Source organism: Ammospiza caudacuta, chromosome 6, assembly GCF_027887145.1.
Source record: "Ammospiza caudacuta isolate bAmmCau1 chromosome 6, bAmmCau1.pri, whole genome shotgun sequence".
Classification (NCBI taxonomy): Eukaryota; Metazoa; Chordata; class Aves; order Passeriformes; family Passerellidae; genus Ammospiza; species Ammospiza caudacuta.
In genome coordinates, this window is record NC_080598.1 from 12,302,285 (window position 1) to 12,330,072 (window position 27,788).

The window sequence follows — 27,788 nt, forward strand, 5'->3', positions numbered from 1 at the left end:
ATGGAGGTGACCACCATGTCCCCATCTCCTGCCTCACCCACTGAAGGAGATGATCTGTGTGAGACAGAAGTCACCACCATGGCCACCCACAGTGTGACCCTGCTCATCTGCCTCTGTGGGCTGGCTGGGAATGGGGCTGTGCTCTGGCACCTTGGGTCCCACTTTTTGTGCAGGAACAGCACCATCCTTTACATTCTCGTGCTGACTTTTTTGGACTTCCTCCTCCTCCTCTTTGTGTTGCCCTCCACCATGCTCTTCCTGCTGGAGAATGTGTCCTGCTCTATCATCATGCCCTTGCAGTACGTGGGGTTGCTTTTCAGGGTGTCCTTAGTGTCACACAGCGTGTGGCTGTGCACACTGACATTCATCAGCATCAAGAGGTGCAGGTCCACCCACTGCCCGCTCTGGCACTGCTGCCACCATCCCCAGCAGCAGTTGAAGGTGATGCATGCCCTGCTCGGGGCCTTCTTCATCACTTTCATCATTGGCATTGCCATAATATTTTCTCCGTGCATTGTCCTGCTATCTGAGCACTGCTGGGTTTTTTACATCTCCATGCACGCCTTCAACCTCCTCCTCTGTGCTCCCTTCATCCTCATTTCCAGCAAAATTGTCTTCACTCATTTCAAGCCTGGCTCCCATCAGCAGCAACCCAAGAGACTCGATATTGTTATCTGCCTCTTTGTGCTCTTCACTCTGCCCCTCAGCCTCTGCCATTTCCTGCAGGAACTCGGCTACACCGTTGTGCTCTCCCAGGTTCTTTTCCTGCTCATCTGCATCCACAGAAGCATCAACCCCATCATTTGCTTCTTGGTGGGGAGGTGTTGGAGGCCCTGCTCTGTGGGGTCCCTCCAGCTCTCCCTCCAGAGGGTCTTTGAGGAGCCAGAAGAAAACACTGCCCCCAGAAATGATCCCATCATGGACACCGGGATCTGAGCCTGTTGATCCCTTCCACTGCACTGCTGATGGACCCTGGGATAGTGGCTGAGAGATTCCTTGAGTCTCCTGATCAATAAATACCCACAGGATCACCCTCCCTATGCTGCTGCATCCCCAGACCCTTTCCAGGCCGCTCTGGGCTCTGATCCGTGCTTGGGAGGCCTCAGCCTTGAGGAGCAGCCCCTGGGCTCAGCTCCTGTGGCGCTGATCAGAAACACCCTCTGCTCCCAGCAACTGCTGCTGTCCAACCACCTCCTGGGCTTTCATCAACAGCCTTGGAAATTCTTGTACTGCCCTGGATGCCACAGCATCCCTGCTCTGCCACTGTCCCAGGAAGCTGCCGGCCCCAGGTGTGGCCAGGCTGAACCATTGCTGTGAGTGCCGCCCATGCCTTGGGGCCCTGTGAGCAGCGGCCCCAAAGGAGAGCCTTGGAGCTCGGCTGGGCCCAGCAGCGCTGAGCAGAAGCTCCCTGGCACTGGGGCCTCTCCCAGCTGGGATCTCTCCCGGCTGCTGCCCTGGGCTGATCCCCGAACGCCGACGGCTCCTGGGCCCATCCCCGCAGGGCTCCAGGCCCAGCCCTTGGCCCAGGGAGGAGATGCAAAGGGATCCGCAGGGAGCATTTCACTGCCTGCCAGGGCAATGGCTCACAGGCACCTTGAACTCACTCTGCCTGCCTGGCTGGCTGTGTGCACACACGTCTGCATCTGCTGGGACAAATGTGGCAGAAATGCTGCTCTCTCAGCTGTGTTAGTGCCTGAGACATCTCACTGGGGCTGGCAGGTAAAGAACTATCAGGCATAAATAAGGTTAAATGCTGCTAAGTGATATTCCTCTGCTGAATTGATAATTTTAAAGTGTAACTGAAGTACAGTTAAGTTTGAGTGTTGTAAAGCTTTTAAGTCATTTTCCTTTTAATCCTTACCCATACTGTCCTTTTGTCATACGCCCTTGAACATACACAAACACACAAATAGGGATAGCACATTGGTTTGCTTAATATTAAACCTGGTTTTGCTGATTTCCTTGCTGGTGGTTTTGTGCCTTCAGAAATTCTTCCTCTGCCCTGGCTTTGGCCTCTCCCTCAGCAGGCTCAGATGGTGCAGCTCCAAGGGGAGGAGCAGTCCGTGCTCCTCAGCACAGCCACCCCCTTCCAGGAGCAGGGTGACATCTGTGTTTGTCACCATTGTCTCCATGGGGCATCAACCCCCTCCCTGTGGCTTCTCTGACGTCTCTGAGCTGGGGCTGTTCAGCCTGGGGAAGGGAAGGCTTCAGGGAGACCTTAGAGCCCCTTCCAGGGCCTAAAGAGGCTCCAAGAACTGGAGAGGCACGTTGGACAAAGGCCTGAAGTGACAGGACAAAGGGGCAATGGCTTCCCACTGCCCGAGAACAGGGTTAGGGGGAATATTGGGAAGAAATTCCTCCCTGTGAGGGTGGAGAGGCCCTGGCACAGGTTCCCAGAGATGCTCTGGCCTCCCCATCAATGGAAGTGTTCCAGGCCAGGCTGGATGGGATTTGAAGCAGCCAGGTCTAGTGGAAGGTGTCCCTGCTTGCAAAGGGTGAGATGAGGAAAAAACAACAACAGGTCTTCCCAAGGCTGAGGAGGAGGTGAAGGGCTGGAAGGGGCAGCACAGCACCCCAGCATCTGGTCTCCAATAGCTGTTATTGCATCATCAGGGGTACTGTCAGTAAGAAATGTGGGCTCTGATGCTGATAACCTGCTGCAAGCCTGTCGTGGTTTGGCACTGGCCAAACGCCAGGCACCCACGAAAGCCGTTCACTCACCTTCTCCTGCTCTCAGCTGGGCAGAGGAGAGGGAAACAAAAATTAACAAAGGGCTCATGAGTTGAGATGAGAACTTGGAGAAAAAACTTTTCACGAATAGAAAATGGGTTCAAATTAAATGGTAATTAATAAATTTATTATATACAGAGTCAGAGGATGATAATGAGAAGTAATAAAAAATTTTAAAGCACTTTTTTTTCCCAGGCCCTCGCTCATTCCCAGCGACAGTGCAGGGCGACAGGGCAAGGGGTTTCTTCACCGGCATTGAGCAACTGCCTACAAAACACAGTTTTCCTGGGAAAAAACTGGTTATTCATTAAACTAAGATGGAGGACATATTCTGGTAGGAATTAAAACAAATAAAACACCAATATCATAATATAATAAATTGGGAGCACTTAGAGGAGAATCTATTAAAAATCTTGACTATTACAGTGTATAAAAATGCCTGAAAATTGTTTTCTTTGTACATACGTATAGCAAATAAATTTCCAATATGTTCACAAATTCAACTCAAAATTATTATTGATCTAATACACTTTTGATTTTATATTTAAACTTCGTGATGTCAGAGGGGAAACAACCATGACTTATGCTCCCTTCAGCAACCATGATCCCCAGTGCCCAGAGCTGGGCTGGCAAGAACATGAGGGCCCAGGGGCTCCGCATTCCCCACCCGACAGAGAGTGCTCTGTGAGTGTCACAGCAGAGATCTCTCTAAACATCTTTAATTTTTAATTTTGTGAGCCAGGTGCAAAGGTGTGGTTGCCTTCAGAAATTCTTTCTCTCCACTGCCTTCAGCTGCTCCCTCAGCAGGCTCAGGTGGTGCAGCAGCAAGGAGAGGAGGAGGCCGTGATCCTCAGCACAGCCACCCCCTTCCAGGAGCAGGGTGACACCTGTGTTTGTCACCATGGGCTCCACGAGGCATCACCCCCCACCCTGGGGCTTCCCTGAGGTCACCAGCCCCAACCACACCCCACACCTTCTCTCCAGCCCCACCACACCCCACACCTTCTCTCCAGCCCCACCACACCCCACACCTTCCCACCACATCTTCCCAGCAGCTCCATCATGTCCCACCCCTCCCACACCACCCTCCCATCCCACTCCCCATGCAACCCACCCACCTCCCGTCCTTCCCATCCCTCCCAGCCCCGGGCCTCAGGATCCAGTCCCTCCCCACGGGCTGCTCACCCCAGCCTGCCCCGGAAGGCTTTGGGGCCGTCTTTCTCTTGGAGATGCCCCTCCCCAGCTCCATCCCTGCTCTCCAGCCCCCCAACCTCCTTTGGACACAAACAAGAGGCACTACAGGGATGGCTCCACTGCTGTTCATTGCGCTGCAGAAGCATGGAATTGCCAGGAGGAGCAGAAACACTGCTGGGGCTCCTGAGTGGGGCAGGAGAGGAGCGGGGCTGTCTGGAAGGGAAGGCAGCCTGGGGGGAATTTCTAGAGGATGTCAGAGGGGGCATGATGCCTTAGGAGTTTAGCCTTTCTATTTTTCATATCCTGTACTGCATTCGTGCATAACTCTAAACTCCACATAAAGTGTTAGTTTACTGTCTGCACATTTTGGTCAGACAAAACAATCCCTCTAGGCCTGAAGTTCAAGGACACTCTACTGACTCAGGCCCAGAAAAGTACAGACATAAATGAAGTGGGGGAATGCAAACTGGGGCTAAATGACTTCATTACCTGAAGCTGTAATTGGATGATTAACCCCTGATTTGTAAATGGACCACACTTATATCTGTCTGAAAAACTCATGACCACTATCCATTTTGGGTGCAGCCCCTCTCAGAGGCTTTGAGAGCCCAGAGTGAACCTTTTGAAGGCCTTTCATCGATGCCTCCTTTTATTCTCTTCACCTGCTCTGGCCTCTGTTCCAGGGAGCCAGCCCAAGGCATCAGGCAGACAGGGGCTGGAGGGGGCAGGAGGGCTCTGGGTGCCGCCAATGCCAAATCTCCCACTGGACAGCAGCAGAGCCCAACAGGCCACACCTGCAGCCAGGGAGAGGCCAGGGAATGGGAACCCATCAGGATGGGATGGGATGGGATGGGATGGGATGGGATGGGATGGGATGGGATGGGATGGGATGGGATGGGATGGGATGGGATGGGATGGGATGGGATGCAATGCGATGGGATGCGATGGGATGCGATGGGATGCGATGGGATGCGATGGATGAGGAGTGATAACAAAATGAGACAGAATAAAGTTGCTAACACACACCAGTGGTGTTACCAAGGGAAGTATTATGCAGCAGGACATGCAGAAGGATCTCTCAATTTTTTTGTGTGTGTTGTGAGACTTTATCACCATGTTTTTATTCATTATAACCACATATAGGCATTAAAAAGTTTTTCTTTTCTTAAGAACACTGTGAAAAACGCCAATCACTTGTTTTTAAAATTATTAAAAGTTTAATAGTAATAAAATGGTTAAAAAATGGTAACACAATTAGAGTAATAACAATTTGGACATATTGAATTAAGACAACATGAGACAATAAAAACAAAGAGTTATAGACGTCCGGGTACCTTTTTCTGGTCATCACGAGCCCGAAAAAGGACACCCGTTAACAAAGGATTAACCCTTAAGAACAATAGCCCGTTGCATATTCATACACTTCATGCATGATGTATAAATTCCATTCAAACACAGGATTCCGTCTGGTCAGTGTCAGCTTCTTCCTTCTAATCCTAACAGCACCTCCAATGTGGGAAGGAGTTAGTTTCTTCTGATAAGAAGGCAATAAATTCCCTTTCTCTGAAAGATTTAGGTGTCCTGTGGCTGCTATCTCGCTGCAAGCCCTTTCTGTTAAATAAAGCATCTTACATAAAATAGTTTCTATTTTAACAATTTTCATAACCTAAAACTGTATTTAACACAGGACTTAAGAGAATTAATACAGCATTACTTTCTAACGCAACACATACAATATTCATTTTAATATTTGCGAAAAGCCAATCATAAAATACATGCATTTTTCACAACACCTTAAACAAAACCATTAATACCAGTTTCCTAGAACTCCCTTCCATGCATCCACTTCCTACTGGGAGTCCTCTGATGGCATGGAAGATTCATTCAGAGGGGCTTCTAGTGGTTGAATTCACTGAGTGCTGTGATATTAAAGATGACCTTGCCTTGAACTTTTCCTTTGGCCATGTGCTCTTGCTTCTTGTTACAGAACTTGCCCCAAAACCATTGCAGGCCTCCAAATCTGTTTCTGCACTGGCTCCAGCCACCAGGGTCCACATCTGTATGTATGTTTATCAATTTGCCCAGTTAATCTTTAAGCAACTTCAGGAGAGTTGAAAAAGTTTATTCTCTCTTCTTTATCAATCCCCTGTACACCAGCCCAACCCTCCCACCCTCACTCCCACTCCAGCATTTCCACCACCCTCCTCCCCTGCACATCTCACTCCTCCCCAATGAACCCTTCCCACTGCAGGGAGCTGCTGAGGAGCCACATGGTCCATCCCTGGATTCTCCAAGCACTGACTGCCCATCCACTCTGACCACAGCCAGGGCCACATCCCACTGCCTGCCCAGCGTCCATCCATGGAGGTGACCACTGTGTCCCCATCTCCTGCCTCACCCACTGAAGGAGATGATCTGTGTGAGACAGATGTCACCACCGTGGCCATACACAGTGTGACCCTGCTCATCTGCCTCTGTGGGCTGGCTGGGAATGGGGCTGTCATCGGCCTCCTCAGCCTGAAAAGCAGGAACGAAGGCATCTTTGACCTGGCTGTCATTGACTTTCTCTTCCTCCTCTTTGCAGCCCCCTCTGCCCTCCTCATCCTGGTGGAGGACATATCCTGCTCTCATATCCTGCCCCTGCTGTACCTAAATTTCCTTTTCCAGCTCTCAGTGGTTGGGTGCTGTTCCGGCTGATGCGCAGCAGCGGTGTGTGGCATATATACGAGCTCTGCTGGCTCTGCTGCCGCTGTGACCTTCCTGAGCGCCTACTGTGGGTCGTGTACAGTGTCCAATACTGGGCCTTCTTTGCTCTCTTCACTGTCACTCCCACAGTGACATTGCTGTGCCCATCACACCAGCAGGAGCAATGCCGGGTAGCTCTCATCTCCATGAACACCCTCATCCTGCTCCTCTTTCTTGCACCCGTGGTAATTTCTCACACAGTTGATTTCATTAAGGCCAAGTGGGGCTCCCAGAAGCAGCAACCCAAGAGGCGCGACATCGTTATCCTCATCATTGTGCTCCTCACTTGCATTATCTTCATCTGGAATTTCCTGCAGCAGCTTGGTTATATCGCTGTGTCCTCAGACGTTGTTTTGCTGCTCACCTGCATCCACAGCACCATCAAACCCCTCATCTACTTCCTGGTGGGCAGGTGCCGGAGGCCCTGCTCTGTGAGATCCCTTCGGCTCTCCTTCCAGAGGGTCTTTAAGGAGACAGAAGAAAACACTGCCCACAGCGATGATCCTGACATGGACACGGGGGTGTGAGCCTGTTGATCCCTTCCACTGCTCTCCTGAAGGATCTCGGCACGAAGACTGAGGGTTTCCTTGAGTCACCTCATAAATAAATAACCACAGGATAACGCTCTCCAAGGTGCTGTACTCCTGCAGGAGAAGGGAGCAGGAGCATTGCCTTGGGTGATTTGTGTGGGATGCTCTGCAGGGAGCACATTGCAGCATGGCTTTCCTCCTCCCTCCTGGATCCACATGGCTCCAAGCAGTGCAGCTGGGCTCAGTGCTGTTCCCCAGCTCTATTCCCCATGCAATGACCCTCATCGCCTCGGCCCCAGGGAATGAACTCCATCTCCTTTGGCTCAGCAGATGACTTTCATGGTGTTTTCAGGGAGCTCTTGCCTGCAAAGAATGGGACACTTTAATCCCTGGGGACACACCCATCATGGAGTGGCAGTGATTTCCCAAATCCCTGCAGGGCTGGTGCCTCTGGATGGCAGGAGAGGGGTTGGGATCACAGGGAGCATCCTTCCCCTTCTGTCCAGCAGAGCCAGCCCTGCATTCCCAGCTGATGGGAAGGGACACCAGGTAGGGCTGCAGAGCTGGGGAGGGACAGCAACATTCCCTTTTCCTTTCAGTGGGAATGTCTCACATTCTTGAATTCCAGAATTACATCCTTCTGAGTAAAGTGCAGGATCAATAGTGAACTCCACTGAACTCCTGTGCCTGTATCCAGAAAGTACATGCAATATGGAAATTCCCATTACCAGATATTTGGACCATTGAATTGCACAGAAATTAGGGGGTTATGCTGCTCTTCTGCAGAATGGGGCCATCCAAGCTCTGGTTCCCCAGCATCAGTGTCCAGGGAAGCCCTTGAGCACCTCCATCCTGAACCTGGCCACCCTCAGGAGGAGCTGCACAGCCACTCTGCACAGCAGCTCCAGCCACAGTCCAGCCTCTCCAGATCTTCCTCAGTCTGTAACGACTCCTCAATGAAGTTTGCATTCATACTTTTGTTTGCTTCTGTAGTAATTCCAGCCCTTGACTTTGTTGAATACACAACATCCATGCTCCCCTTCAGAGCCTGTCCCTGTTAAACAGTGTCCAAAATGGCTCATTTCCTTCTGTTTATCCCATTCCAAAGCCTCTGGCTGGTCTGGGAGCAGGGAAGGCACCTGTCACATACCAGAGCCATTCCTAAGGAACGTGCCTGCAATGGTTGGGATGATGTTGGCAGTGCCAAGAGCTCCTGATTCCTCCTGGGAGAGATCTGGGCAGCAGCCACGTCTTGCTCAGGGGGAAGTTGTCCCTCCTTTCCCGACTGCCTTAAATCCAGGAAAAACCAATGTGCCACTGCTTCTGGAAAGGGAAGTGAGGCTGAAAGTCATGTCTGGAGTCAGGGTTTGGAGACGCACATAAGCTTAAACAGCTAAGGAGCATTTATTAACAGAGTTGTTAATGATTAACAGAAGACACAGACTTTGACATCTCAGGGGGTTTTTCTCTCCCTGACTCCCATTTCCTGTCCATTGGAAACCCAAAACTTTCAAAGGTAGAACCTCTTGTCCAGGGAAGAACAACTCAGCCAGGGAGTCCCTCCCAAGGCAAGTGCAGAAGGACCATTATCCTTCCATGAACTTTTTCTGCTTCCCAGCACCTTCCTTGACTTGTGTGTCACCCAGGCAACTCCCTACCTGAGCTTCCTATCAAATGAGGAAGACTTCAAAGCAAAAGGTTTCCTGGCTGTCCCTGCCCATGGAAGAAGGAGAGATGGAATGAGGTGACCTCTGCTATTCCTTCCAACCTGTCCTGGGTGACTTTATGAGCTGAATTGTGTCCCCATTCATCTGTTTAGCCCAGAAATAGGTTTTGCACATTTTTTTCAGACTGGTTCTTGAGCAAAGAGGGGCAGAGCAGATGCAGCAGTTTGTTTCCAGAAGCTGCGCTCACTCCTCCCCATTCCTGCTCCCAGACCGTGCTGTCTGCAGCACAGACAATGCAGCACAGAGCTCTCCTTTGCTTTTAGGCTTTTTCAGCTAGCTGAGGCAGAGAAGTTCCCTGGACTGTGGTTTTCCTTTTGCTTGGAACTCTTCAAACTTGCTCTGGACTGAAAACCCAGAAGAGCACCAGGAGCTCACACCTGTGGCCCACCAGGGCCTGGGACGCGGCATTTTCCAGCACCAGAGGGACTGATAAGGGACTGAGTGAGCCAAACTACACTCCACAACAAGGACTGAATTTTGCCAACTCTTCAGAACAGCAAGAGATTTTATTGTTTCATATTGTTTTCATTTCTTATGCTTGTGAATGTCTCCTTGTTAAATAAACAGTTTTTTCAACTTTTCTCAAAGGAAATCTTTTCCTGAACCAGCTGGGGAAGGGGAGTTGCTTGAATTTCTTTTCTAGAGGGATCGCATTTTGAGGTTTCCTCCTAAATTTTCCATAAACCAGAGGACACAACCCAAATCATTCCATGAGGATTCCTCGTGGCACCCACTACAGCCCCAGGCAGGAGTTCCCCTGCTGCACACAGCACCAGCCTGACAGAGCTCAAGGAGCATTTGGACAATGCTATCAGGCACAGGCTGGGATTATTGGGATGTCCTGTGCAGGGCCAGGAGCTCAACACCAAGACCCTTAGAGATCATTTCCAACACTGGATATTTTACTAGTCTATATTGTGGTGACTCTGCTTGATGATGATTCCACCAGATGATGGTTCCACTGTGTTGTCCCTATGCCCTGGCTCTGGCACAAAAGCCTCAAAAGCCCTCTGCAAGGCAACACTACCAGAGGGGTGAATTCCTTTGCACAGCGCCCAGCCAGGCAGTCAATCAGAGGGAGGGCACTGCTCTGGGCACAGGTGAGCAGGAGAGAGGGGCTGGGAGCAAAGACAGAGAAGTCAAATGCTCTCATCAAGAGCCAGTGCCCAAAATCAGCAGTGAAGAAGGGGAAGGAGATGACAGGAGCAGCAGGAGCAGGGCACAGAGCTTCCCTGGCAGCTGTTTCCATGAGCAGCACAGGAGCCTGGCCAGCAGGGCCAGAGCAGAACAGGGCAGGCTGAGCACTGAGAAGGGGCAGCTCAGCACCAAGGCCATGGGCACCAAAGGGCAGCAATGGAGGGTGGCAGTGAGCAGGAAGGAGAGCAGCCAGAGCAGGGCACACAGGAGCACCGGGAAGCACTGGGAGCAGGGGCAGGGCCAGCAGGACACGGGAGGACAAACAGAGCTGTGACAGCACTGAGGGCTGTCAGAGAGGAGACAGCAGCAGTGAAAGCCAAGAGGATGGGGACCTTCAGCCCAGCTGTCACAGCCCACGAGCCCAGCTGGTGGCAGAAGCTCTCTGGGACAGAAAATATCCCCAGGGTGATGGTGATGGAGAGCAGGACAGTGGAGCCAGGCATGGCCGGGCTAAGGACACAGGGGGTGATGGGGTTCCTGTGGATGCAGAAGCTGAGGAGCCAGAGCACAGCCCCATTCCCACCATCCCACACAGGCACAGCAGCAGCAGCAGCGGGACAGGCACTTTGCTCCACTGCCTGCTGTCACACTGGCTCCAGCTGTCGTGGCTCTCCTCATTCCAGCTCCCCTGGGATGCCTTCCCACCGGGCTGGCTCCAGCAGGCAGGGCTGGCTCCCTCCGTGCCAGGGGACAAAGTGCTCATGGTGACACCTCTGCTGCTTCTCCTGCCCTCACACAGCTGCAGGGGTGACAAACAGACACACCAGAGCAACGCTGCTGTCCCCCAAACGTGGCTTTTCCCATCTTTTCCCACCCACAGCTTCCATGTGGAGCAGCACAGGAAGGGGTGAGGGACAGGACAGATGGCAAGGAGGATGTGGGAGCCTGGTCCTGTGTGCCTGGCACAAAAGCCAGGGAGATGCCTCCATCCTGGCTGCGGACAGGACAGAGGTGAGCAGGAAAACTATTTGAGAAGGAGACAATTGCCCATGGAGATATCAGAGAGCAAATGGCTTTGGGATCGTTTTGTTTGCCCAATTATCCCATCATAAAAAAACCCAAACAATATTAAAAGTAGTAACAATTTTAATTGAATTGTTAAAATAAAAATATTAAATTGGATACAGTATAATTTGTTTAAAATAAGGGATAATTTGGTTCCAATAATAGTGCATAAGCAAACAATAACCGCGGGGTACAGAGGGCAGAGTTCTGGGACCCTTGCCACCTCACGTACGAGCTTGCCAAGTGAAAATTACCCTTTATATGCCATGTGTCAATACCATCTCCTCCCATTTTCGGTTCATCATATCTCTATCTCCGCCCTCATTACCTCGCTTATCATGCACGCACCACCACTCGGTTTGGTGGTTGCACAAGTCTTTGGGGGTCATTTTGGATGAAGACCTCTCCTCCTCCTCTTTCTCCTTTAATTCACCTTTGGGTTACACATGCGCACCAAGCCAGTACAATGTAAGCCACGACTAATGTATCACTGCATCTACATATCAAGGCAATAAATCCCTTATAATTAGCATTTTCTGTGACCTAACCAGGTTTTTGCTCATTTTTAGCAACTGTATCTTCAGCTTCTTTCCTGTGGTCCTTGAGAGCATCTGCTGGGAAGCGGGCAGGGGGGGGGGGGGGTGGCTGGAGCCCCTCCTTTTCATCTCTTCTTTGGCATTACTACTTTTAACTATTTTATTATTCCCAAATATTAATTAGTGCATCAATATTGATTATTGTTTCAATTTTTATCAGCACGAATCATACCTATTTATCACAAATCCCCCATTTCTCTTTTTGATCATTATGATTCGTGCTGTATTTAAAAAGCTGTGCCATGATATCTTTTATAGCTTTCAGAATTTTGGTTTTCTCATTGTCTCTTTCCTGCTTCAAACTTTTCCAGCATTTCTATTACTGCTTCTAGTCTTTCACACTCTCTTTCAAGTTTAGTTAGCATCTCCTGGTCTATTTCAATCTTTTTAAGTCCTTGTTCTTTAACAGGGGTTGATTAGGTTTTAATACTATTATAGATCTTGGTTTTCCTTTTTCTGCTTATTCTGAATCTAGAGACATTGTTGCAATCTGCATCCCCTGAATCACTGAGTGAATTAGCCTAATAAAACACAAAATCATACAAGGCAGAAACAGAAGTCTCGGAATTGAGCATAGCAACATGAACTCTAACTTTTTCCTCCAAACACCTCCAAAGAGATTACCCTACCAATCTGCTTTCAAGATTGAATTCTACTTTTGTACTGGCACATGAGCCACTCTTTTAATTTCCTCTGCAAGTTCTGTGATAGCTTCCCCATGATCATCAATTTCTACATAGCACTTAAATTCGTTAAATCTTCTACAAACTCCTCCTTCTTCTGCTAACAGATGGTCTAGGGCAATCCTGTTTTGGTACACAAATGCCCGCATTTGTGTATATTGCCTGGCCAACATTTTTAAAGCACCAGAGGTATGATTTGACACCACCTCCACTACTGCTTGGAGCCTTATTAAACTATTCAACAGGTAAATTGGGGTCCTATATCTCCATGACTCATCTTGTGCCTATGTTGCTGGGTCATAATATGCTATAATTTGTTCTGCAGGCCATTCGTCCTTCCCCCATTTTTGATTCCCTCCTGCTGTTGGAAAATTTAAATTCAAATCTCCTTTATTCCACTGCAGGGTTTCCTACAGTGGAGTTCTTAGCACATTGCTCCTAGACTTTGGTAGAACAAAGAAGGAGGGTTGTATTGTTCCCAAGGTACAGGTTCCTCCCCATTTTTGAGGTAACTCACTGTGTACTCATTGCTCACAAATCCAACATATCCCATCTGAGGCTTTCCATTTCTTATCAGTTTTCTCCAGTTGTTCCCAATAAGACCTCAGGCTGTCGATGGATTGGTAGGGGTTAGCTCCAGGACCTTTAGACCAGCATAAATTAATTTGTTCATCCCATTCACAATTTATTTCTTTTATTGGTCCCCAATATCCAACGGGGTTTCAGGTCGCCAAATTTTTGAACTATTATCCATATTAACCACCAATGTGGATTTACAAGGAGTATGCCCTGCTACTTTATTAAATTTCCTTCCTTCTCGAGTTATACAAATGATTCCAATTACTTGATGGCTTAAAATCTGTCCTTCGGGTCTCTTCAATGTTCCAGAAATTTGGGTGTGGTTCCACTTTAAAAATTGCTCTGCAGCTAAGCTCTCACCTTTCCAATGCCATCTTTCAGCCATTTTTAGACCTCCACAAATCCCTCATCTGGATAATTCCAATTCTGTAGCAATCCTTTGCATCAATCCCACAAACAGATTCTTATTCGAGGCTGGCAAATCCCAATCTTTGTAATAGTGTTTTAGCTGTTTACACAATTCAGCCAATTCTGTTGACTTTTCTCCTGTTCTTTCCTCTATTCTCCTTTGTTTCTTTTTCTTCTTTTATTTTCTCTTTCAATTTTTCTCTTAGTGCCTGGCCTCCTATTCCTATACTTGGATCATCTCCATTATCATTTCTTTCAAAACAAAAAACCTTTCATATTGAGGGCTAATCTGATTACCATGGGGATAAGGAGCTCATCCATTATATCCCAAATTTTTCTCTACCCTATACATCTTTCCTGCTTTAACACAAACATCTATAACTTCTTTAACACAAACATCTATAAAATTGCTGTGATTGTAGCAGGCAGAACTAACATACGGGTGTGTCACAAACACAGATTCCATCTTGTCTTTAATCCACACAGGGTGAGTGCAAAAGTCACCAATGTTGAAATTGCTGGGACTTGGTTTTTGCCTTGTTTGCTTTTTCATTGCCGAAACTGTGTTCAGTGAGGCCTTCTGGCTTTGGCCAACCGCCAAGGGTACCAGAATGATCACAGTGAAAATAATCCTCAGGAAATCTGCCTTTCTACCTTTCTCAAGGCCCCTTGGGTTGCAACCAAGGGCCGAGATGCCAGTCTTCTCGGTAGCAAAGGTAATATTCCGGGATCTAGTCACTGGTGCTTTTGGTTTCCTTGGCACCCATAGCCCCACAGAGTTTCCTTGTCCCTTTTTAAATGCTGTTTCTCTGTTCTGGCTAGTTAAGAATGAATTATTAAAATGAAGAGAACAGGGAAAAGGTTAGGCCAGAACACCATAAATTTATATTCTCCAAAATTCCAGGGATATGCCAACTACACTAAGATTTTACTAATGATTTTCTGCTTACAGGGCGGGGAGTTCATTAAGTCGCCGCCTCCCATAGGCACACTCGCAGCGCCAGTGTGCCCCTGGAATGCGCCTATGATGTGGTATATAGACTTCTTCTCCACAACAACTATCAGTTATGAGACACTGGTCTATAATGTTGTGAATTGCTCGTTCTCTTATTTGTGCTATAGCCAATAGAGCAAGTATCAATTGATCTAAGTTCTCTATTAATCTAATTGCTGCTAGAAGGGTCCCGTCTCCCAGTCTCAAAGGTATCCCAAAAAATCACTAGCAATGCATTCTATAATTAGCTGGCTAAATACATAACCATAGCAAAGCAAGCAAATCAATTGTCTTTCCTTTTCTTCCCTCCTAATTACTCTCCACCATGAGTTAAAACAAAGTGTGCAAACAATACATATCCAGGGATGATACCTTAAGCCATGTTTACTGCACTCCCAACGTTTTACTTGTCTTTGGACCCCTTGAACAACCAGTGTTATCAATCTCAGTTGTTGGGATTGCAGTTCTGTAACCAATTCCAATAGTGTTGCTGCTGGGTGACCCTGGAGGAAATCTTCGATCTTTTTAGGCTGTTCCCACTGATTCACAAAGTCTTTTATTCTTTTTCCACCCGCGTTCTTCTGTCTCTGAGCTCAAGGGAATTGCGGTCAGCAGCATCCAGGAAGCCTAGTTCATTCTCAATAAATTAGGGTTAATATAAATAAACTTAAATTCTACCATATTATCACATTCTTGAAATTGCATGTTCTAACAATATTTTAGCTACCGTTTGAGCTGTAGCTCGAGCTGCTGGAAATGCTTCAATTCACTGAGTTAATTGATCTATTATAACTAACAAATATTTATACCGACCTACTTTTAGTAATTCTATAAAATCAACTTGGATCTTTTCAAATAGCCTGTAGGCTGTTTTGCATCCTCCAGAGGGAGGGCTCCTCAACACTTTCTTATTTACCTTTTGACATGTAAGACATTCCTTGGTAATTTGCTTTCTAATTTCAAATGTCTTTATACACCCATAAAATTTTAAAAAGTCATCACAAAAGGCTCTTGCTCTCCAGTGTGTCCGTCTATGCAAGTTATCTAAGATCTAATGTGCCACTGGTTTTTGGCATCATAATCCTGCCATCAGGAAAAACTCACTTTATCTCTTTAAATGTTGCTCCTAATTTCCTTATAGCTGCCAGTTCTGCTAGCGGAAGGGAAAGTGTCTCCTGCTGAATTTCTAGTTTTTGTAAGGCCATGATTTCAGGATCTCTTTTTCTTAAGGTCGCTCTTTTTGCTTCTTCATCAGCTAAATTATTTCTCTGACTCCCTCTCTGGTGTTCTTTTATATGAACTACTACTATTTTTCTTTAAGCCTTTTAAAGCTTTAAGTATCTGAATTATCAATTCCCCATGTACTAACCCTTTCTCTTGAGTGTTTATAAATCTCCTTTCTTTCCAAATTTTTCTAAAAGTATGAACTACACTAAAAGCATATTTGGAGTTTGTATAAATAGTCCCTTCGTGCCCTTTTAGTATTAATAATGCACAGAGTAATGCATAAAATTCACAGGCTTGTGCTGACTAGGAGGGACTAAACTTTTTCCTTTACCCTAAACTTTTTCCCACTTCACCTGAATGCCAACCCATGTCATTAATTTCTAGATTATCTTCTTCAGTTAAAGAATAAATTTTAAGTTTTCCTTCACAGGGTTTTATCTGTAAATTTAAGGCTATTATTCGATCTCTGCCTAACAAATTATTCTCGGCCTCTGGTATCAACAATAAATCATTTACTCTAAATTTGTCATCTGTTTCAATTTGTACTCTTTTTATTACAGGAACAGGGAAAGCCTCTCCTGTAATTCCGATTACTGAAACTCGCTCACGACTTATCTCACATCCCTGGGGTAATTTTGTCACTGTCGACCAAGAAACTCCTGTATTGACTAAAAATACAACTTCTTCTCTCTGAGGACTTACTTTTAGTTTTATTATCAAGGGGTCTTCTGGTTGTAATTCGGTCCTCTTCATTAAACAAAACTCTTGACCTCTCTGATTCTCCTGAGAAGTTTTCTCATCTTGCTGTTTCTTTCTGCAATTTTTTTGCAGGTGCCCCTTTTTATGAGAATAAAAACAGATGGGTCCCGCACTCTTCAAAGTGGGGCAAGAATTTTTTAAGTGTCTTTTCTTGTGGCGGGAAAAATGCACAGGTCCTGTGTTCCTAAAAATAGATCCTGACATCTGCTGTTTGTTTTTCCCTGCAGATTTTTCTGTATTCAAAGCTGCCTGCATTTCTTGAACTAGTGCCACAAAATTTCTGGCATCTGATTTCTGCTTTTTCTCATTTCTCTTTACAAACACCCTTTGTGCTTCTCTCTCAGTAACTCTTGAAGTCTCCTGTCCTGCCAGTCTTCTAATTTTTCTAGCTTTTTCTTGATGTCACCGCAAGATCTGGTCACAAACTGAATTTTTAACAGAACCTGCCCTACTGCAGTATCAGTATCTATACTTGAATATAATTGCAAGTCTCTTTTTAATCTTTTTAACCATTCTGCCAGGGACTCATATTTTTTCTGATGCTCATTCAAAGCTTTTCCTATATTATGTCTTTTAGGCACTGCCCTCCAAATTTCTTGATTTTCTTCCCTTCGGGATTCCTATTCATCCCAAAACCGTATTATCATCCCCAATGGTCTGTCCTGAGGAATGCTGCCCCTCTGAGAACCCCCCTCACGGTTCCCAGATACCTCCAACCACTGCAAATTTTTCTTACAATCTACAGCCCCTGGGTCAAGGAACTTACTTTATCTCTTTAAAAGGAACTTACTTTTTCCCTGACTCATTCTTGGCGGCAACAAACTAAGAAATCCCCGGTGCCAGGAGAGTCTTAGTTTCCCACATTCACCTCGTGGCTCAACTTCCTCACTTATTACTTTGTCACACTGCCTTTTCAATCTACCTGTTCCACTCCTATATCTCCCTCTTTCTCAATCTATTAGCCCCGTCCTCTCACCATCTAATCACATACTAAATTGCCTGCTACCGACCCCTCCAAGGAAATTGAACCTATTCATTCACTCTCTCAGTCTCCCTACTGGGCAATCCCTCCTGCCCAAGGACCTTCCCACAGGTGCCTGGAGCAGGGATCCCCTCCTTCCCCCTGGGTCAAACCCTCCTGGGGTCCCCACTCATTCACTTTTCTTTCACTTCTCTCCTTTTCCGGCCGGCCTCCTCTTGGACAGCGTGAAAATGCGGTACTGGGAGGTCCCACCTGCTTCGGGGGTCTGGGACTGCACAGCCACCGTCTTCAGACACTGCACACACACTCACACATGCATACAGCCGCCCCCGACCCAAAACCTTGTGATATTCACAGCCTCCTTTTCTCACGAGGGTCTTCGTGCACAAAGCAGTTTTCTATGGGTACTCTCCCTCCCATAAGCCGGCACTCTGATGGGAGCCTCTCCTGCGCGCTTACAATAACTAATTTGCTTATGTGTTATTGTAAAAAGAACTCTCTTTTCCCAAGGGAGAGTGGTCTAGCCTTGGGACCACTTAAAAGTCTGGTAGGGAGCTCCTTCCCAGAAACTATCCACCTCCCCGGAGTTGAGAGAGTCCCAGGTATCGGCACCAAAATTGTTATGTTTGCCCAATTATCCCATCATAAAAAAAAAGCTAAACAATATTAAAAGTAGTAACAATTTTAATTGAATAGTTTAGAAAATATATAAATAAGGGATATTTTGGTTCAAATAATAGCGCCACCTCACGTACGAGCTTGCTAAGTAAAATTACCCTTTATATGCCATGTGTCAATACCGTCTCCTCCTATTTTCGGTTCGTCATATCTCTATCTCTGCCCTCATTACCTCGCTTATCACGCACACACCACCACTCGGTTTGGTGGTTGCACAAGTCTTTGGGGGTCGTCACTGATGAAGGTTCTGTAGTCTTCTTCTTTGTCCTTTAATTCACCTTTTGGTTACACATGCGCACCAAGCCAGAACAATGTAAGCCAAGACTAACGTATCACTGCATCTACATATCAAGACAATAAATCCCTTATAATTAGCATTTTCTTGGGACCCAACCTCTTGGTCATTTTTAGCAACTTCAGCTTCTACTATCTTAGTATCTTCAGCTTCTTTCTTGTGGTCCTTGAGAGCATCTGCTGGGAAGGGGGCGTGGAGCCACTCCTTTCACTCTCTTCTTTGGCATTACAACTTTTAACTATTAACTATTTTATTATTCTCAAATATTAATTACTGTATCAATATTGATTATTGTTTCAATTTTTATCAGCACGAATCATACCTATTTATCACAATTGGAACTCTTCATCTCTTCATGTTTTCATGTGTTATAGAGAAACAGAGTCTTTATAACTTTACAAGAGGATTACAGCCTTAAGATCAAGGTATCTCCTTATCCCTCCTGTCTGGGATCTAACTGTTCCTTTACTGACTTTGATGTTTTTATGTTGCTTTTTACGTGCTTGTATGTAGTTCCTTTCTCTCACTCAAGGGAGGACTGAAGGACTGAACGAGTTAATATCTTGCTGAAGGCTTGCAGATGGTCAGACGGGGCTCGGTGTTTTGGGGAGTTGGGACCAGAGGGGAGGAGTTGATGGGCGAACTTCTGGCCCTGGCCAGGGGCTGTTCCTGGGACCCGGCTCGGGCCATGGGGCTTAGGCTAAGGCAGAGGTGAGGCTGAGCAAGATGTCAGAGTCACGGCTCAGCTCAGCATCGGCTCTGCGGCCTGCCCTGCCCTGCCTGAGGCCGACAGGCGAGGCTGGGCCGGGGCAGCCCCAGGAAGGGGGCGGCTCCACGGCAGGGCCGCCCAGCTGGGATACCTCTGTACCCAGCACAAGAGAAAGAGCTTTCCCGAGATTCTCCATCTTTAACGTGTGTTTTTCACAGAGGCGTACACAGCTTTCCCAGTCGCTCGACAGATTGAGCGTTCAACAGAAACTGACGCCACTTCTGTAAACACCTCCCGTGCAAAACCACCACACAGCCCAATGAGGGGGCCCTGGTGAAGGTGGAAGAGAAGAGTCTGACCTGGTTTCCTCTGGCAGCCTGGAGAACTTGCCCGCAGTGCACTGCCCTCAGCTGCCAGGCTCCAGCTGCTGTCCCTGGGCCGGGATCTGCAGGAGGTTCCCTGGAATGGTCAAGCCTGAACTTGTACCCTATATTTCCGGGAGTGGGTCCTTAGGACCCTGCACAAAAAATGTGCTGCTAAACTTTGATTTCTTGTTCAAATCTAGTTTTCCCACTCGTATACCATAATTTGGCACTGGACATTCACCTCGCAGCTTCCAAGAGGATTAATGCAATAATAAATTCAGTGTGAGCTGGTGCACTGACACACAGCAGAGGGATGATTTGGAATTTCAGCAATGAAATTTCTTCTGAGAATGAATGCTGCTCTCATGGCTTTAATCCTTAGAAAGTTGCAGGTTGCATCTGAGTCATCCTCTATACTCCATTGGGACTCACACAGCAGCCTACAGTGGATTCCAAGATGGTTCCTACCCAGGCTGACATGTGCCTCAGGGATCTGGGATGCTCCTCCTGGAAACTGCTGGCCCTGGGACCAGAACTGTCACCTCTCTTCCCTGCTGACACCGTGTTTGTGTCCCCAGCTATGGAATCTCACATCCCCTCACCAGCCCAATCCTTTCAAGGGCAAACACTTCATGATCCAAGAGCTGATGGGGCTCCAGGAGAGGTGGAGAGGGACTTTGGACAAGGGCATGGAGTGACAGGACAAGGGGGAATGGCTTCCCACTGACAGAGGGTGGGGTCAGATTGGATATTGAGAAGAAATCCCTCCTTGAGGGTGGCAAGGCCCTGGCACAGGTTGCTCAGAAAGGCTATGGCCGTCCCTTGATCCCTGAAAGTGTCCAAAGCCAAGCTGGATGGAGTTTGGAGAGACCTGGCATAGTGGAAGGTGTCCCTGCTGGCAGAGAGACAGTCTGGGATCCGACAGCCACAAAAACAACCCCAAGTGTTCCCAGGACTGAGGAGGAGCAGGAGCAGCTCTGGTGAAGGGCTGGCAGGGAGCTCACAGCACCCTGGTCCCTGACAGCTTTCACTGCATCATCAAGGGGATTGGCAGTAATCAGGGTGGGCTCCAATTGCTGATAGCCTGGCTGCAAGCAACTGAGTGCTGTTCTTCCCTTGGGCTCTGTGAGCCTGCATTGGAATGACAAAAATGGGAATTCTTGCCTCAGTTGTCCTTCCTTGGGCCCAAGGAAGATTTTGGCAATGGCTCTGGAGCTCTTCCCAGAATGGGAACTGTTTCTGACAAGCAGCCAGATGCTTCACCAGCACTGCCGGCACTGCCAGCAGCATTCCAGTGCCACCAGCATCCCCTGCATCCCTCTGCAGCTGGAGGGACATTGATACCTCTGACAAGAAAATAAGGAATGGTAGAGAGAAAGTGAATGGAGTATGGGAAATTTGGCAGGGAAGGAGTATTTCTAATGAGAAGGAAACGAGGAGCCATTTGCAAATTCTTCAGGTGGACTTTTGACAAAAGCCAATTCCTTTGTGGCAAAGAAAAAAAAAATAAGATAAATATCTCAGAGGGAGTGGAGCTGTGACATAGCCAAAGTTGTAAAATAACTTCCACCTGCCCTATGACCCAACCAAGCCTTGGGGAGCAACACCAGGACAGGGCACAGAGAGGAGCCAGCAGGATGGGAATGGGGAGCTCCTGGTGAGCTGGGCACTTTCTCCTTCATGTCCCTGACCTGGCAGGAGCCGCTTTAGGACATGGATCCCAAAGGAGCAAGAGGGACCAGGAAGCACCGCTGATCTGCACAGAGCCCTTTGCCTGCTGCTGCCCCACAGGGAACAGGTCAGTGGAATGTTTGCCTTCCTCCCTACCCCACCTTCCTCTCCTGCAGCAGCTGCTCTGTTCCTGACACCCTCTCCCGGTGACTGCAGGGCCATCCCCAGGTCATCCATCCTCTGCCCTGAGCTTTTCTTTCACATTCCCTGACAAATAGCCACTGCCCTCCCACCTCACTCCTCCCCACTGAATCCTTCCCACTGCAGGGAGCTGCTGAGGAGCCACATGCTCCATCCCTGGATTCTCCAAGCACTGACTGCCCATCCACTCTGACCACAGCCAGGGGCCACATCCCATTGTCTGCCCAGCGTCCATCCATGGAGGTGACCACCGTGTCCCCATCTCCTGCCTCACCCACTGAAGGAGATGATCTGTGTGAGACAGATGTCACCAGTGTGGCCATACACAGTGTGACACTGCTCATCTGCCTCTGTGGGCTGGCTGGCAACGGGGCTGTCATCAGCCTCCTCAACCTGAGAAGCAGGAACTCTGACTTCTTTGACCTGGCTGTCATGGACTTCCTCTACCTCCTCTTTGCGGTCCCGTCTGCCCTCCTCATCCTGGTGGAGGATGTGTCCTGCTCTCATATCTTGCCCCTGCTGTACCGAAATTTCCTTTTCCAGCTGTCAGTGGTGTCCCCCTACTGGGGGCTGTTGTGGTTGATAGGTGGCAGTAATGTGCAGTGTGTGTACAAGCTCTGCTGGCTCTGTTGCCACTGGGAGCTTCCCGAGCGCCTGTTGTGGGTGCTGGGCACTGTCCAATACTGGGCCTTCTTTGCTGTCTTCACTGTCATTCCCATGGTGACATTCCTGTGCCCATCACAGCAGCAGGAGCACTGCCGGGCACTTTTCATCTCCATGTACACCATCATCCTGCTACTCTTTCCTGCACCTGTGGCCATTTCTCACACAGTCAATTTCATCAAGTCCAAGCAGGGCTGCCAGCAGCAGCGACCCAAGAGGCGCAACATCGTTATCGTCATCATTGCGCTCTTCACTCTCCTCCTCAACCTCTTCAATTTCCTGCAGCAGCTCGGTTACATCGCTGTATCCTCACAAGTTGTTTTCCTGCTCACCTGCATCCACAGCAGCATCAAACCCTTCATCTACTTCTTGGCAGGGAGGCGCTGGAGGCCCTGCTCCGTGCAGTCCCTCCAGCTCTCCCTCCAGAGGGTCTTTGAGGAGCCAAAAGTAAAAACAGCCCGCAGAAATTATCCTGCCATGGACACGGGGGTCTGAACGTGCTGATCACTTCCACTGCTTTCCTCAAGGATCCCACTAGGGCCCAAGTAGGCTGAAGGTTTCCTTGAGCCTCCTGATTAATCAATACCACCCACCGCATGGTGCTGTATTCCTGCAGGAGAAGAGAGAAGGGGCATTGCCTTGGGTGATTTTTGTGGGATGCTCTGCAGGGAGCACATTGGAGCATGGCTTTCCTACTCTCTCCTGGATCCACATGGCTCCAAGCAGTGCAGCTGGGCTCTGTGCTGTTCCCCAGCTCCATTCCCCATGGAATGACCCTCATGGCCTCTGCCCCAGGGAATGAACTCCAACTCCTTTGGCTCAGCAGATGAGTTCCATGGTGTTTCCAGGGAGCCCTTGCCTGCAAAGAATGGGACACCTTAATCCCTGGGGACACACCCAGCACAGGGTGGCAGTGATTTCCCAAATCCATGCAGGGCTGGTGCCTCTGGATGGCAGGAGAGGGGTTGGGATCACAGGGAGCATCCTTCCCCTTCTGTCCAGCAGAGCCAGCCCTGCATTCCCAGCTGATGGGAAGGGACACCAGGTAGGGCTGCAGAGCTGGGGAGGGACAGCAACATTCCCTTATCCTCTCAGTGGGGATTTCTCACATTCTAGAATTCCAGAACTGAATCCCTCTGAGTAAAGTGCAGGGTCGAAAGTGAACTCCACTGAACTGCTATACCTGTATCAAGAAATACATGGAATATGGAAATTCCCATCACCAGATGCTTGGACCATTTAATTGCACAGAAATCAGGGGGTTATGCTGCTCTTCTGCAGAATGGGGCCATCCATCCTCTGGTTCCCCAGCATCAGTGTCCAGGGAAGCCCTTGAGCACCTCCATCCTGAACCTGGCCACCCTCAGGAGGAGCTGCACGGCCACTCTGCACAGCAGCTCCAGCCACAGTCCAGCCTCTCCTGATCTTTGTCATTCTGTAACCACCCCTCAATCAGATTTGTTGAATAAACAATATCCAGGCTTCACTGCAAAGCCTGTGCCTGTGAAACAGTGTCCAAAATGGCTCATTTCCTTCTTTTATCCCATTCTAAAGCCTCTGGCTGGTCTGGGAGCAGGGCAGGTCCCTGTCCCATACCAGAGCCCTTCCTAAGGCACGTGCCTGCAATGCTTGGGATGATGTTGGCAGTGCCAAGAGCTCCTGATTCCTCCTGGGAGAGACCTGGGCAGCAGCCACATCTCTTGCTCAGGGGGAAATTGTCCCTCCTTTTCCCACTGCCTTAAATCCAGGGGAAACCAATGTGCCACTGGTTCTGGAAAGGGAAGTGAGAGTGAAAGCCTTGTGTGGAGTCACGTTTTGAGACACACATGAGGTTAAACAACTTAGGAGCATTTATAATGCTCATAAGCATTTCTAACTCCTAAGGAGTTCTTTATAATTAAGATAACAGAGACACTTTGACATCTGAAAGGTGTTTTCACTGCCTGTCTTCCCTTTTTCTGCCCAGTGTAGAGTAGGAACTTTCCACAACATCTTTTCCCGGGAATGACATTTCAGCCAAGGCGCTTCTCCCAAGGCAAGTGCAGCAAGATCATGACCCTTAATGTACTTTTCCCAGTTCCCAGCACCATCCTTGTTTCCAGTGTCACCCAAGCCACTCCCTCCCTGAGCTTCCTTTCAAAAGAGCAACAATTTCAAACCAAAAGTTTTCCTGGGTGTCCCTGCCCATGGCAGAAGGAGAGATGAAATGAGATGATCTCTAAGGTTCCTTCCAACCCAAACCATTCCATGAGGATTCCTCAGGTCATCCAGCAACCACCCCAGGCAGGAGTTCCCCTGCTGCACACAGCACCAGCCTGACAGAGCTCAAGGAGCATTTGGACAATGCTCTCAGACATGGGCTGGGATTGTTGGGATGTCCTGAGCAGGGCCAGGAGCTCAACTCCATGAACCTTGTGGCTACGTTCCAACTCTGGAGATTTTATGGTTCTATTTTATGATGCCTCTCTTTCATGATGATTCCACTGGATGACGACTCCCCTGTGTTGTCCATATGCCGTGGCTCTGCCACTCCCTCAAAAGCCCTCTGGAAGGCAACACTACCAGATGGGGCGAGTTCCTTGGCACAGCTCCCAGGCAGGAAGTCAGTCAGAGGGAGGGCACTGCTGCTGGCCAAGGAGCCAGAGCACAGCCCCATTCCCACCATCCCACACAGGCACAGCAGCAGCAGCAGCAGCAGCAGCGGGACAGGCACTTTGCTCCACTGCCTGCTGTCACACTGGCTCCAGCTGTCGTGGCTCTCCTCATTCCAGCTCCCCTGGGATGCCTTCCCACCGGGCTGGCTCCAGCAGGCAGGGCTGGCTCCCTCCGTGCCAGGGGACAAAGTGCTCATGGTGACACCTCTGCTGCTTCTCCTGCCCTCACACAGCTGCAGGGGTGACAAACAGACACACCAGAGCAACGCTGCTGTCCCCCAAACGTGGCTTTTCCCATCTTTTCCCACCCACAGCTTCCATGTGGAGCAGCACAGGGAGGGGTGAGGGACAGGACAGATGGCAAGGAGGATGTGGGAGCCTGGTCCTGTGTGCCTGGCACAACACCCAGGGAGATACCTCCTTCCTGGCTGTGGAAATGACGCAGCTGGAACAGAAAAGGAATTGGAGAAGGAGAGGATTGCCCATGAAGGTGTCAGAGAGCAAATGGCTTTGGGATGGATCTGACCTGGACTCTCAGGTGTCAGTTGATATCACTGAGCTGCTGGATTCCTTCAGCAGGACACTCCTGTTTCAATATTCCCTCCCTTTTCCCATACTATTTATACCTTTTAATTCCCTACAGATCTCAGTTCTGCCCCCAAAATCCATAACCAGGTTCCACCCAATGAGGGGGCCCTGGTGAAGGTGGAAGAGAAGAGTCTGACCTGGTTTCCTCTGGCAGCCTGGAGAACTTGCCCGCAGTGCACTGCCCTCAGCTGCCAGGCTCCAGCTGCTGTCCCTGGGCCGGGATCTGCAGGAGGTTCCCTGGAATGGTCCCTTGGGAAAGGGGAGCGCAGCCCGCGGGCTGAGCCCGAGCAGCGTCCGGCGCGGGCTCTGTCCCAGCTCCTGCCACAGCCCCTGCTCTCCGTGCTGCCTCGTGTTCTCCAGGGCTCTCACACACAGGCAGCTGCCTCAGAGCCTGCCACGGGCTCAGGGCTCTGCTCCTCAGCTGCTCTTCACTCTGCCCGGGAAATGAGCAACGGGAGAGAGCCTCAGCAACCACACCTGTGCCCACAGCACTTGGGCTCCATCTCAGCTGCATCTTTCACTTTTAAGCAAGCATAATTCAAAAATTTTCATCTTTTGAACTGCCTTAACTTGGCCCCTGTCATTCCTGCAGTGGATCCTAAGGACCGTGCACTACAAATGTCCTCTTAAAGTTTGATTTCTGATTCAAATCTAGTTTTGCCATGTGTATGCCACAATTTCAGAGGTACTTCACCTTCACCACATAGTTTCCAAGAAGATTCGTGCAATAAAAAATTCTTTGGCTCAGCTGGAGCCCTGGAACACACCAGAGGGATGATTTAGGATGTCAGCAATGGCATTTCTTCCAAGAAGAGGCAAATCCATGCTGCTCTCTTGGCTTTAATCCTTAGAAAGTTGCAGGTTGCATCTGAGTCATCCACTACATCCTGTACATCCTCCCTTTGCAGTCAGGCGGCAGCCTACAGTAAATTCCAAGGAATTCCTGGAAAGCTGGGATGAGATGATTCCTACCCAGGCTGACATGTGCCTCAGGGATCTGGGTGCTCCTCCTGGAAACTGCTGGTCCTGGGACCAGAACTGTCACCTCTCTTCCCTGCTGAACCCGTGTTTGTGTTCCCAGCTATGGAATCTCACATCCCCTCACCAGCCCAATCCTTTCAAGGGCAAACGCTTCATGATCCAGGAGCTGATGGGGCTCCAGGAGAGGTGGAGAGAGACTTTGGACAAGGGCATGGAGTGACAGGACAAGGGGGAATGGCTTCCCACTGACAGAGGGTGGGGTCAGGTTGGATATTGGGAAGAAATCCTTCCCTGTGAGGGTGCTGAGGCCCTGGCACAGGCTGCCCTGTGAGTCTGTGGCTGACCTTGGATCCCTGAAAGTCACCAAGGCCAGTCTGGATAGGGTTTGTCGCAATCTGGTATAGGGGCAGTTATCGCTTCTTGCAAAGGGACAGTCTGGGATCAGGTGTCACAAACAATCCCAAGTGTTCCCAGGACTGAGGAGGAGCAGGAGCAGCTCTGGTGAAGGGCTGGTTGGGAGTTCACAGCACTCTGGTCCCTGATAGCTTTCATTGCATCATAAAGGGGATTGGCAGTAATCAGGGTGGGCTCCAAGTGCTGATAGCCTGGCTGCAAGCAACTGAGTGCTGTCCTTCCCTTGAGCTGTGCAAGCCTGGGGGAGAATGCAAAAATGGGAATTCTTGCCTCAGTTTTGCTTCTTTGGGCACAGGGGAGGCTTTTGCAATGGTCCCAGAGCTCTTCCCAGAATGGGAGCAGTTTCTCACAAGCAGCCAGACTCTTCACCAGCACTGCCAGCAGCATTCCAGTGCCACCAGCACCAGCAGCACCCCTCTGCTGCTGGAGGGATAATGACCCCTCAGGGAAGAGAAATGAGGAATGGTAGAGAGAGAGAAGGCAGTTGGAGAATGGGTCATTCTGCAGGGAAGGAATGTTTCTCATCAGAAGAAAATGAGAAGCCATTTGCAAAGTTCTACATTTGGACATTTGACCAAAGCCAATTCCTTTTTGGACAAGAAAAAAAAAAATCAAGATATATAACTCTGAGGGAGTGGAGCTCTGACGCAGCTGAAGTTGTAAAACAACTTCCGACTGCCCTATGGCCCCACCGAGCCTTGGGGAGCAACACCCGGACAGGGAACACAGAGGAGCCAGCAGGATGAGAATGGGGAGCTCCTGGTGACCTGGGCACTTTCTCCTTCATGTCCCTGACCTGGCAGGAGCCGCTTTAGGACATGGATCCCAAAGGAGCAAGAGGGACCAGGAAGCACCGCTGATCTGCACAGAGCCCTTTGCCTGCTGCTGCCCCACAGGGAACAGGTCAGTGGAATGTTTGCCTTCCTCCCTACCCCACCTTCCTCTCCTGCAGCAGCTGCTCTGTTCCTGACACCCACTCCGGGTGACTGCAGTGCCCTCCTCAGCTCCCCCATCTTCTGCCCTGTGCCTTACTTTCACATTCTCTGCAGAACAACCCAACCCTCCCACCTCACTCCTTCCCACTGAATTCTTCCCACTGCACGGAGCTGCTGAGGAGCTACATGGTCCATCCCTGGATTCTCCAAGCACTGACTGCCCATCCACTCTGACCAAAGCCAGGGGCCACATCCCACTGCCTGCCCAGCGTCCATCC

At 49.1% G+C, this 27,788-nt stretch overlaps 4 protein-coding genes across 4 annotated transcripts; 3 read left to right on the plus strand and 1 right to left on the minus strand.

Moving 5' to 3' along the window:
- LOC131559203 (mas-related G-protein coupled receptor member B4-like) lies at positions 1–3,095 on the plus strand. Its single transcript, XM_058807492.1, has one exon. It carries the CDS (start codon positions 1–3, stop codon positions 934–936), a length of 936 nt encoding a protein of 311 aa, XP_058663475.1. The 3' UTR covers positions 937–3,095.
- Positions 3,096–6,285: 3,190 nt separating this feature from the next.
- LOC131559404 (mas-related G-protein coupled receptor member H-like) lies at positions 6,286–7,196 on the plus strand. The gene is given in 2 exon segments (XM_058807733.1): positions 6,286–6,606; positions 6,609–7,196. Coding segments are annotated over 2 exon segments (909 nt in total).
- Positions 7,197–9,199: 2,003 nt separating this feature from the next.
- Positions 9,200–10,826, minus strand: LOC131558792 (mas-related G-protein coupled receptor member A1-like). The gene is given in 5 exon segments (XM_058806814.1): positions 9,200–9,270; positions 9,977–10,127; positions 10,130–10,377; positions 10,380–10,646; positions 10,649–10,826. Coding segments are annotated over 5 exon segments (915 nt in total).
- A 10,686-nt stretch (positions 10,827–21,512) lies between these two features.
- On the plus strand, positions 21,513–22,433 carry LOC131559406 (mas-related G-protein coupled receptor member H-like). Its single transcript, XM_058807734.1, has one exon. It carries the CDS (start codon positions 21,513–21,515, stop codon positions 22,431–22,433), a length of 921 nt encoding a protein of 306 aa, XP_058663717.1.
- The last annotated feature ends 5,355 nt before the right edge of the window (positions 22,434–27,788 follow it).